The sequence below is a fragment of the Triturus cristatus genome, chromosome 10, assembly GCF_964204655.1.
Source record: "Triturus cristatus chromosome 10, aTriCri1.1, whole genome shotgun sequence".
NCBI classification, from domain to species: Eukaryota; Metazoa; Chordata; class Amphibia; order Caudata; family Salamandridae; genus Triturus; species Triturus cristatus.
In genome coordinates this window covers 1,023,735,588-1,023,748,040 of record NC_140593.1, presented here as the reverse complement: position 1 = coordinate 1,023,748,040, position 12,453 = coordinate 1,023,735,588, and the positions used below count along the sequence as shown (strand labels likewise).

Genomic DNA, 12,453 nt, shown 5'->3' with positions numbered 1-12,453 from the left:
GAGCCACACCTAGGTCAAAAAGCTACTCCTCCTGCAGCATTGAAAAGATGAAGCCGGCTTTGTCCCCGACCCTTAGCACGACCCTAATGTGCTTTCCAGCTGTTGTGTCCTTTAATTTGGAACAATTTGAATCCTCTTCCTAGTGGCACTTACTGTTTCACAGATACTACAAGTAAAGTTTGTAGTCTTCATGATCCCCTTTGGCCAGTGGCGGCTGGAACTACCATGGCTTCCAGTGGGTGCCCGGTTACTGGAAAACCTCCACAGCAGCTGGTACATTTTAAGATACAGGCCCCTGAAAAAGAAAAGACACCATATGGGAAACCAATGGCCATTGTCCCATTAGTTTGATAACCAGCCCATATCTCTGAGTCCATTGGACTTGAGAACTCTGAACTTGGACAAGTGATCACCAGTGATCAGCCATTATGCCAACAGGACAATGCAAGAAAGATCCCGATACCGTACCGGGTTCTAGGGCGCTCTACAAATCTGAATAACATAAGTGTCAATGATTCCCATGGGTGATCATGCTGTTTGGCTGGTGGTTTTTTTGTAGCCTCTTTTATACACTATAGCTGTTACGTTTTTAGGGTTTTTATTTGGAATATCCCTAGGTATCATAGTCAGCTACTTGAAAGCAAAGCTTGGGTACTACTATCACATCCTGCATCCCATCACTCAAACCTCTATTTTTTGAGTGGAGACCAAAGCACTGAACTGAGAAGTCCCAAAGCATCTTCTATGGGATAACATTTGCCATTGGGCTCAATGTTAAACTGTTTTCTAGTGCCTAGTGCAAGGGACCTCTATTAACAGCTGGGGCTCGTTATTAAGCTAAGAATGGGCTAGAGACTTCAGTCTTTTCGGGTGGGATCCAATTTATGAGTGTATTACAAAGTATCTACCTATAATAAAGTCATTTTCTTCTTAAACATTAGGAACTGTCTGGAAATGCAAGTAAGTGACCCTAAATGTTATTGCCAATTAAACTGTGACTGCCTGGAATGCCAAGAAAATATCTGACAGCTTTGGACTGAACTTGTTTTGTTTTTTGCTGAAAATTCTGAAGTTGATGTGTGGCAGTACTCTACAGTGGAGCATTGGGGTTGACCTTTTGAAATATGTTTTTCAAAGCACTGTTGGGCCATGTCAGTGTTGAGCAGTTTATTCAGCTTCAGAAATCCATGGAGGGCATTACTAACACAGCCGACTATTCTTACTTTGCAGGTATCAAGCAATTTTCTATTAATAAATCTACTCAATCCAAGAAAGTGTCCCCATAGGGTTGAACTATTTAGAGATTTTCTAGCATTGTAGCTTGCTTGCACATTTGAATTAGTTTCCTCTACCAGTGCAGGCAGAATGTTCTCGGGACAATAACCTATAATAATATTGTGCTCATTGCCTTGATTTCATGAACAGTGTCTGAAGCAATTCACATGTGCCTTTTGTCCCTGCTAACTGCACTGAGGAGATACAACAACAGTATTGCTTTGAATTATTAATACTTGTCAAGTACTCTAATGTGATGCTCGCTTAATTCCTTTCTATGATTGTACATTGTTTCCTACAGGCTTTCAGTCATTTTACATTTGAGCGTTCTGCTCACCAGCTCATTGTGGTGGATATACAGGGAGTCGGCGATCTATACACGGATCCGCAGATCCACACGGAGAGTGGCACAGACTTTGGAGATGGAAATCTAGGTAAGCCGAGCTCTGCTGGATAGTATTGCTGTCAATAATTTCCAGTCATAGGCAGTACGTTTGTTGGCTTTGGGGGTCTTCAGCTCCTTGGATACACAAATACATTTTGTTAGAGGATAAATAGCCTAATACACGACATTTATCCCATAAATGTCAGTCACCCATGCATTAATTTCATGGCTTCAACTATTAATTCCATGCACTTGAAATAGCAGCGTGTCTTTAATAGCTTAAAAATATTCTGGGAAGCCATGGGGTTCTTATGTGTCTTCTCTGTGTGCATGGCCTGTTCCAATTTGATCTCTTTTGCACCTCAAACAACAGATTTTTAATTTCCAGTGCCTGATGATTAACAGAATCTGGGATGAGTTGACATTTTTCATTTGCATCAAAGAAATGCCTCAATAATCAGCATTCTTGCAAGTAAGGTTTTCCTTACATTGCAACATGATCTAGTCTTTGAGGTCTACAAAATCAGAGAGTCAGCTCTCCAAGTCTGACCACCACAATTCCTTTGTCTGCTGCCTGATGTGTTGTGACTAGTCAGCCTGGTCAGGGTGCAGATTGTGAGCCACTCCTTTGGGATTTGTCCCCAGTAGATGAGATCTCATACGCAGTGAACCTTTTAAACCGACCCACGATCTGAGGTCCAAGTTTTTTATCCTCATTGACACCCACTCAGGAAAATATACACAGTCGTGAAGAAGGATGGAAGGTTGATTCATGTCCAGGGCTCTACCATGGGGAACTCACTCCCATAGCATCTAAGCCTGGTGGACATTTCAAAATTCGGAAGAGGATTAAAGATTCACTACTTTCACACTGCTTATGGAACTGCTGTGAAATACCATTCCTGTGCCTTTAAACCAGTACCTTTGCTTCAGGTTCAATTACACCTCTTATGATGCCCAAGTTTGACATTCACCCGTTGCACTTTCTAGACAAACATGGCTCAGATTAACCCTTTTCTCTTCTCGTTTAAGACGTCACTCGTGCATTTCATTGTAGGATACTCTTGAGATCTTCTAATGACAAAACGCTAATCACCTGATGGGCCTTGGCCCTGACATTCTACCTGGATCTCCCGCCTCTTTGCATCTTGAAGCAGCTGAACAAGGACATATTGTGCTTAACAAACATTTTAAATAGTTACATAAGCAACCGAGAATATAGACAAATCAGATTTCAGATTTGTACCTATGGGTATGTAGTATTGCAGTGTATCCTATACATCATTTTCATGTTGTGGATCTTAATGCTTATAGATGTGGGGCTGACAGACCGGGTCAAAGAAAACAGAATCATTGAAAGATGAGCACAAACACTGCTATGGCTCCTTTGAAATTTAGGCTTGGAATATACCTATTGTACTTACCGTGCTGTGTATATTTCAGGCATCCAGTGGCTTGAGTTTAAAAACTACTTGTTTTCAATTTGTAATATTCTTGTGCGTCAACTCTGGGATGTGTCGGAGTACAGTACCCTCCTGAGTACCTGCTACCCTCCCCTCGTGATGTTAGTCTACAGAGGCGCAGCTCTCTTCAGATTAATCTTTCCATCTATGGTATTTGTTCACAGACAGCACAGCTCAGCTGGGGCCTCCTGAGAAATTATGTTTCCTGACATGGCAGAGGTTCTCAAGAAGGACCTCTTCAGTCTCCACTGTTTCACAGAGGAACAGTGGTATTGTACATACATCCATTTTCATCCCTAAGGTCATTTCTGATTTCTATATCAGGAATGAGATAGCTCTATCAGCTTTCAGTCCTTGGCAGCAGGAATGTGCCTTAGAGGAACCTTTCACGCTGTCCATTGGTCACTGGCCCAACCCCATTGGCATACATGGCATTGCAGAAGTCTATTGCTTTTGGTAGGGCAGTCATATGATCTTCTTCCTCCGTCTGTCCACCTGACAATACTGTCAAATACAACTTTGAGAGCACATGGTCAATTTACCCAGGACATTCATACTTCCTAACACATCCACCCATCAGGACCTCTGCAACGCTGCTCCAATGTAGAAAAGAGTTAAAGATCTCCTCTTTAAAGAACTCTACCTAACAATGCTGTAACCAATCTCAAGCCGGCTCCACCTTCTACTTGTTGACTTTATGCATGTCTTTGACCATGTACAGTGCTCAGCTGCCTTTCGGCTATGTTCCCGCTATAGAAATACCATATGCATACACATATACCTCTATCCTAGTCCTCTTTGGCGCATATTTACCATTGCTGTTGGTTTAGTAAACTGTTTTCAGTAGTTGTAAATACAGCAGAGACTGGGTTTGCTGATGCATGAAGAAAAGGTTATTTAATTAAAGTATTTCTATTTCCTTTGACTCTAAAACTGGGCCATAGAAATATAAAGATGTCACCTACGATTACAATCTGTTAATCACACATTTCACTGACCCCATTCTCGCTTCAAATTTTCATTAGTCAAAACCTAGAAGCATTACATTACCGTCTCCGTAGCCATGTTAGCTATAATATACCATACAGAAATGAAATTCAATTAAAATATTCGTTAAAAAGGCACATATACTTTTAAATTCCTACATTAAATTGTGGCCAAATGTGCTCTATATATATAAATGAAGGTAGTTTATCTGCTTAGCTCTGTGTATGTTGCAAAAACCTTTCTTTCAAAACCCATCTCTCACGTCTTTAAAACACTCAATCAGTCACCCAGACAGCTTGAGTTTATTTGAAGGTTAGATGTCTCTAGGTCACATAACCACCACCACCACCACCTTTTAGATAATGTAGCAATGAGGCCCAGAGGGCATTGCCCAGCGCTACTGTGTTCCCAGGTTTATTCCACTAAAGATTTGTTCCATCTCCTTTAGGATCCTTGCAGGCCACCAAACACAAAAGCCACCCAGAACTGTGGTATGACTGTAGTCGGGGCGTAGCTTCTGGGGGGCGTTTGGGGTGTTACACCCCCCTAATATATTTTCTGGTAATTAGTTGGGTACTGGTGCTGTCAGTCGGGTATGGTGAGGAGTCTGTCGGATTTCACGAGGAATATTTACATACACAAAGATAGAAACACACTGTACGCTGTTTTGAAATTCTCCAAAATTCTTGGTTATTATGCCAAATATTGTTAATTCTCTCACCTAGTACCCCCACCATCAGTATTCTTCTACCTTTCCACTGCCCCTAAAGCTCCTCTCTTGCCTATAATGTACTTAAAACATTCCATGCTAGCGTGATTGTTGGAAAATCTGAAGCTCTCGCCCCCAATCTTAGTGACCAAGCTAGCTGCACCCCTGACTGTAGTTTACTAAGACACTGCATCTGTACAAAGTGAACAGTTAATACTCACTGTTTGTTATTAAGGGTTTTTAAGGTGCATTTGAAGAGTATGTGAATTACATTCTTTATGTCAAAGAATTTCTTTCTAAGACAATAATTAAATTAAATCATTAGTTTACTTTGGCAGAAAATGTTAATATTAAGTTTCCAAATGATCAAACTCTCACCAAAAAGTAGTGTGGCTGAATTAATCTTTGATTTCCTACCTAGCCTCATGAAGATGAATAACAAACATTTTGGATGTGTTCTTCGAATGTCCCTGCTGGCAAAGCAAGAATCTGCAGACTTTCTACACCAACCACTGCAGTGTTACAGTATCGTGGCTGACTGCACAACCAGCATAGTGGCACTGTCAACATGTTTTACATATTTCCCCTTTTCAAAAACTATATTTCCTTATTTTCAATGAAAATGTCCTTTTTTAAGCCACTCCTGAAAAAGCTGCAACCTCTTTCTAATTGTAGTTTATAGTTACACTTCTTTCTTTCCTTAGAAGCAGCACCGTCGTTCACGCTTCCTACTGTCTTAAGAGTCACACCACCTATCATGCTTGCTGCTATTTTAAGAGTCACTCCTTATTATTAAATGTTATTTTTTTCTCTTGGCTTATTGACTCTTGGTTACTATTACTCTTGTATGTTAATTCACTGAATTGCACATTCCTGTCAAACCCATCTCTAAGTGTTGTTCAAATTGAGGCAAAAATAATTCAATTTCCTTAACTGGATTGGTGGCATAGAGTTCTGACCCCTCCACTTGGACGCGCTCACACAAACACATCCATTTGTGTCAGTGTCTCACCTTTATGTGATCCCAGTCACTTTCCTGTATTAATGCCAGATAAACAAATTCCAGAAGGCGGAGGGACGAATGTGTGGCAACATGGTCCACACTGTTCAAGTACGCTCCCTTCTCCTCCGCCCATGAGGCCCTGTGACTAGATTGCTTTCAGCCTGGTAATGGTATGTATGTACCGGATGTAAAAAATGTGGGCCATGGGGTGTACTAGGTTTGCATTCCTTTTGATTTTTTATTGCACTATAGAATATCTAGCGTGTTATCCATAGTGTCAGTGAAATGCCACCATCGGCTAAAGGCCATACGGGCATTCTGCACCGTGAACATCCTCTCAGAGTTCATGAGTATAGAGGCAGGTACGGACATGCTAGAAATGGGCACACACAGACACTTAACTCACACCTAACTGGCAGAGTATAGCATGTGCTTTTATCTCTAGTAGTTGGCCTCTTTTCACAGCATCCCTCCTCAGTCCCATTGGGGCAAGTTGGGGGTAAGGAAAGAAGCCTACTATGCCATGGTGTCTTCCCACCCCCCAAAAAAATTGCTTACTGGTGCCACTGTGGACATTTAACCAGTCTTTTTGGCCCAACTGTGGCATGCTTTTCTCTTGCCAGTTATAGCTTTTCAGGATTGAGGCAGGATACAGGGGACTATCAATATCCAGCCTCCTTTACTAGTCAGCTAGTGAGAACTACCATCTACTTGTCACATGTATCATCATTACTATCCCTTCCTCAAAACGGATAAGAAAGTGGCCTTTGTACCAGTGACTTGCGGTCGCGGAGGTGTAAATAATGGTGAGAGAAAAAAGGAAAACAAATGATGAATGAGTTACAGACGATGAGAAAGGGTGAGAAAAGAAGAGGGATAAGAACAGAATAAGAGTTGAGGAAAAGACAGTGAGATGAATATAAAACAATGAGAGAAGAGTAAAAAAGAAGTACGTAATAAATGCTGAGATGAGAGGATAGTGATAGATTAGGAAAATGTAATTAAGAATATCAGTTAATGATGGAAAAAATGACGAAAAGGTGAAAAGTACAAAATTATGGGAAAAAACAGTTTAAATCATGGAAAAGTGTAATAGGAGCGAGACTTAGTTACATTATATTTAGATGAAATGTAAACAAGAACAAATATCCCAAAAAAGGGATAGATGAATGGGAAAATGAGTGAAACAAAATGGAAAAGATAGGTGCGGAAGAAGATTGACAAAAAGAATTTAATAGGAGCCGCACATGGTACTTACTATGCACACGTAACTAATCCCATGTGGAGTTACAGCCCTGAAGTCAAAAGAAAGAACACATGCTTTGGGTTTAGAAGCACAGTATGCGGCCTTTGTTGCTGGCGGGAAGGAATGCAGTCTTTGTTTCAACAAGGGCAAGTGAAAAACTGTGCTCTTATGTCTTGCTATAGAAACACTATAGGAGATAATTAACATGTATTGAGCCACAATTGCAGACACTTAACTGTTCTGGTAAAATTACCTTAGGAATTCATCATGTTGGAAGCAGTTGTTCTCCCCTCTTCATACACAGCCTAGACTATATGTGAGAATTCACATCAACTTGTAACAAACACTGAACGCAGCTCCCAAAATAGCGTTCCTTTCAGTTGACTCATAATGTAGCACACGAGCAATGGTAATGATTTTGAGCACAAAGTTTCTGTGACGGGAGGTTGTCTTACTGTAACAAGTGATTTAAGAAAGTGACGCATTTATTCATGATATTGTACATTACTGAACGTTGCCTTCCTGTCATGCCGACAGTTTGGATGTAGTTGGTACAAATAGTTAGCTTGCTTAGGTGTTGCAGTTGGTTTCAAAATTACGTGTTTTATGTTTTCCTAGTCTAGTATTGATACTGCTCTGGTTGGCCTGAATGAGCAGCTAGAAATAAAGTGTTGGCAATGGCCTATGTCAGAGGCAGTTAAGTCTGCTCTGAACATGAGGTTAGTATTCTGAATTAAGGCCTGTTTGATCTCCTCTGGTTGCATTCATACTGATGCATAATTCTACTTCATTGTGTCTCATCTGACATGGCTGTAGAGTAGGATCTCATTCCAGACATGTTCAGTGTTGCGTCCTCCTAGATCTTATTGGCTTTCGGTTGTTCTACTTGAACAAGTCGATTATCCGTAGGGTGCTCACTGTACTGGTGTGAGAGAAGCATTGTGGTGTGATCTGTATTTGATCAACCATGAAAGCCGAAGACCATGCTGACCAAGATTAGTTAACTAGTTGCCTGAACATTTTTGTTCAAAGAGCATAAATGATTGGTTGCATCTCTGCTTGTTGAGTTCAGATTGTGTCATAGCTAATATCCTGGACTCCCAAGTGTTTACGCTGCTTAAACTTCCTTTCAAGGATCAAGCAAGAATTTAGTCCTCTAAGGATTATGAAGTTTACTTCATAATTAGATATATTTACATTGAATGCAGCTGTGGTCATGTATTGAAAACCTAGTTGAGCAACGTGGAAGCAGCACTGACATCGCTCAAGGGCAGCGAGTCAGGAAATCCCCAAAAAGTCTAGCATATAAACACTGTGGTGGAGTGCGTACAGTAGTTGTATGTTTAAAACTAGACTCTACGGGTGACTGTGGGCAACACAGTGATTAATGCCGAACATATTTAGAACTATAGGTAAGTATCTGTCAATAATTGTTTTTTTTTCCAACAAGGGGTTCCAAGTTACATCACGTAAGCAACTACAGCAAAATTTGAGCTGTCTGATGTCATTGGAACACAGGAGAAACGCCATGCTATTGACAACCATCCATAACCAATATGTTATGTGTACCACCTAACTCCCCTAGCTCTGCTTAAATCAGGAGTGCATTGGTAGAGGAGACATGGGGAGCCTTGTACAACCTGTCCTAACCCCTCCAAAAGTGTTGAGCATCTTGCCATCCTCCCCCAGCACCTTCAGGGAATTCTTTGCTTCCCTGCACACCCCTCCACCCTTGGCAATACCCTCCACTCAGCCAGCTCCCAAATATAAAAAGATAACTTTTTTCCTGACACTTTTTAGTCATCCTTCACAATACATAGCCCTCTTCCTTCACCCTTATTTGGAGAGTGTAATACTCTCCTCTCACACAAGTGAAATACAATGCCATAGAATTGAGTGGGATCCTCAACCCTGAAATCCTTCCTCACGTAAAATAAAACACACAAAAAAAGAATCACAATTGATTTCAGTAGGCTCACCACACCATTCCAAATCACTGAATCTCACCCTCCTTCGAGAGTCAAAAGGGTGAGAGGTGTGCACACAATACAAGACAATTCTTGGTCAAGCCAGTAGATTTCACCTTTATAATTTGAGTGCCCAGCTATAGGGTTTGCCAATGCTTGTTCGTAGATTATTGTTTACAAAAAATAAAACAAATAATTCAAAATGACCAGAGTTGCATTGCACACATACGCATGTACCAGTGGTCATCTTAGATTGCTTTTTACGTGACACAGCCTATTCCAAGATTGCTGATGACCGTTTTCAAGTGGTAAATAACAAAAATCTGAGCGGAAGCGCAAAAAGAAAAGAAGCAATTAGCCCAGTAGTATGCAGCTGCTGGCCTTTGGAAAAAAATTAATTCTTTTTTTAATTAATAAATGAATAAAACATGTTTAAAAAAAGCAGGGAATGGTGGGCCGCCCACATGATTAGGTGGAAAAATATATTTCAAGCATGTAAAAAATAATACAAAAATGAAGCAGGGAGGGACGAGGGAGTTAAGCCTAAGTCAAGGGGGAGGCAAAAGAGGGGAAAGCCATGCTCTTCTGTGGATCAATGAAAGGGAAATGTGAATATATTTCCCTGATGTGAGCAGTGGAAGGATTCCACTCATCCAAAGAAGAAATGCTCCTGGGAGAGTACAAACATAACAATATTGACGAAAGCCAACCAGTTAGGAGCATATAACTGAGATAGACAATGAAGATATCAAATCATGAGAAAGGGACTTAGTTCACACTATTTATTATTGTATTGGAGACAGTGGGTTGTCCACCAAAAAGCCATATGTAGACGAGACCTAAAAGTACATGGCGTTCTGCTTCTCTCTGACACCACCCTCTCAGCCTTTCCCCGGTGTCCCTGCCTGAAGTCGCATTCTCCTCGTTCACGTTGAGAGTGGAGGGCAGACGCCATTGTGATAGCCGTATACTCGTGCCTTAGCGTGGACTGTTTCCTTATCCACATGGGTTTGCAGAGCCACCAACCTGTCCCTTACAAATGTTAAACATTTGTGATATTGGACGTTATGTATGCAAGGGTTGACTCATTGATTCTCTTCCCATCCCTCCCCCCCCCCCCCCCCCCCCGCTTGTGGACTTCTGTGTTATGCAGGGATGTGTAAAGGGAGAAGCACAGTAAAAAACCTGCAAGGGGTCAAAAACAGGGCGTCAGATAGCTCCTAGCGGAATACTCAATTTACAGTTTCCAAACAAGTGGCTGCTGCGTATTTGTATTCCAGTGCAGAGCATTGTTTTTGCATGTCATCAAGCACCAACCATTCGCCCAAGAATAAAAAACACACAAGAACAGTTTGTTGTAATTAGATTTTAGTAAAAGTAGATGTGAATGATTGTTATTTTTTTGCATCATGCCCATACTCACACATGGTGCCATTGTAAAGGCTACCTCCCATGGAACTTTTTCACTTTTCGTTGTGTCAGCATTTCAGTTTCATGGGGTACATATTGTAATTGTGGAAAAATACAAGTATTAAACATGCAAACCTTAAATATCATATTTGGATAACTCTCCAAATCCCTCAGTTAATACTTTGTGTTAACTATTGTGGCGCACCTATTGAGATAGGTGTTTACCCACCGTCCACACCTAGTTTTGCTTCATTTTACCATTCTTTTGTACAAACCTGTTCGCACTCTGCCCAGTTCCTTGTAGAGAGTCAATGGACAGTACTCATTAAGTAATGCTGCATGTTTCAGTTGGATTTCTTTCACTTTGGAGCTCAGTCTAAGGTTTTATGTATGTTTTTGGTTGTTGTCAGTCATTCTGTAAGATAAACTTCTGTCTCAGTTACAGCTTTCTTAATAAGGGCTGCAGGACTTCTGTAGTCTCCTCCACTCACATTTCCTTGTATTCTGACAACTGTCTACGTACTTGTTGATGAGAAGTATTCCTACAACCTAATGCTCCAGCCACCGTCATTCACAGTGCGAAGGGTATTTATTGGTTGATGTCCTGTGTTGGGTCTGCACTGAATGTAACACTTTCAATTTGGATTAGAAAGTTCGATTTTAAAAAACAAAAAAAATCAGATCATTTTTGCCTCTTGGCTACAAAATTGTTCTGAAGCGTTTTTTTTTTACACTTCAAACGGGTGCAAAGTCAATGTTCTTGACTAATGACATTGTTACGTGAACTAGTTGAGTTACCGTTGGCCTGTCGCTAGCCTCTCCGATCCGTTTTTACTTTGCATATTTAGTTTGGGGGGACAGTTGGATCATTTGTAGGTTTCGTGGTGGTTATGGTTGAGTCTTTGCATTTAAAAGCACTACCCAGCAGAGGAGACCTGGTGGTAATGCTGAATCTGCCCTGAAATCATGCTAATAATGCCAGTGTACCTTAGAGTACCTAAAATGTAACCAGTTGTCTTTCAATATCATCTACCAAATTGACAGTATAAGTGAAGAGAGGGAATCGTGAGGTAGGTTGGAGAGAGGAGTAAAAACATTTAATGTCTGTCAATTCCAGTTACAAGGTAACACAATGTGAACATTGTGACAGGAGGTGTAGACTTTCTACATAAGCACCACATATTGTGAAAAAGCGAACATATGCCAAGTCATTTACTGCTTTTGACATTTTCTTGTATTCACATCACATTGCAGGCATCAGCCATGCTGTAAAATTACCAAGTCTTGTAATTGGTTGGCTAACATGCTAGACTGCTAATTTCCTGTCTCTATGCATTTTTCATAAACAGATTCAGTTGCTAAGACACTTTGTTCCACCTCCTGTTTTTTAAGGTGTCCGAGGCATGGCTTTGTTCTTCTATTCGCACGCCTGCAACAAGATTTGCAAATGCATGGGACTCACGCCCTTTGATCACTCACCCACAGAAAAGGCGGTCTTAGATCGGTGTAATAAGTTGCTGGTAAGTCATTTTTTAATCAGGAAATAACAATTTTGATTATCTAAAAAAAAAAAGTATCTTAAAAAGTGTGAGCTGCTGGCATAATACATCTCAGACCAAGTTTCACAAATGCAAGTGGGAAACAGGCTTATCCAACATGGTCGAACCTTATGGTCTAAATGAGAATATCCCACAAAAGCTGAGGTTTGCTTGCAGGTTTTGGCAAGACATATTCATCTGCTTTGTTCCTAGCTCTTCTTCGCTGTGACAATGTTGACATGATCCTGCACATGTGGTTTCGGTGTGATTTAGGCTTACTCCCCTCCAATCGAAGATGGTGTAACACGCTAATGACAGCAGGTACGCCATCCCAGAGTTAAAAGTATACCTTGCACCATTTCTGAGTTGTTGGTGCAAAGTGTTATCTTTCCCCTTTGAATTGCAGACAATGCAAAATTTGGTTATTTTCGAACTACTTGATTCTAATGAGTTAACAGATGTCAAAAGCA

The 12,453-nt window shown here is 40.8% G+C and overlaps 1 protein-coding gene across 9 annotated transcripts in view; it reads left to right on the top strand.

The window, feature by feature from the left end:
- Positions 1 to 12,453, top strand: part of EEF2K (eukaryotic elongation factor 2 kinase) — a 220,552-nt gene that overhangs the window by 132,605 nt on the left and 75,494 nt on the right. For all 9 annotated transcript variants that reach the window (XM_085629051.1, XM_085629048.1, XM_085629049.1 and 6 more), the window contains 2 exons: positions 1,577 to 1,709; positions 11,838 to 11,965. In XM_085629051.1, the coding sequence (XP_085485177.1) occupies positions 1,577 to 1,709; positions 11,838 to 11,965 (261 nt within the window). The remainder of the gene's footprint in view (positions 1 to 1,576; positions 1,710 to 11,837; positions 11,966 to 12,453) is intronic.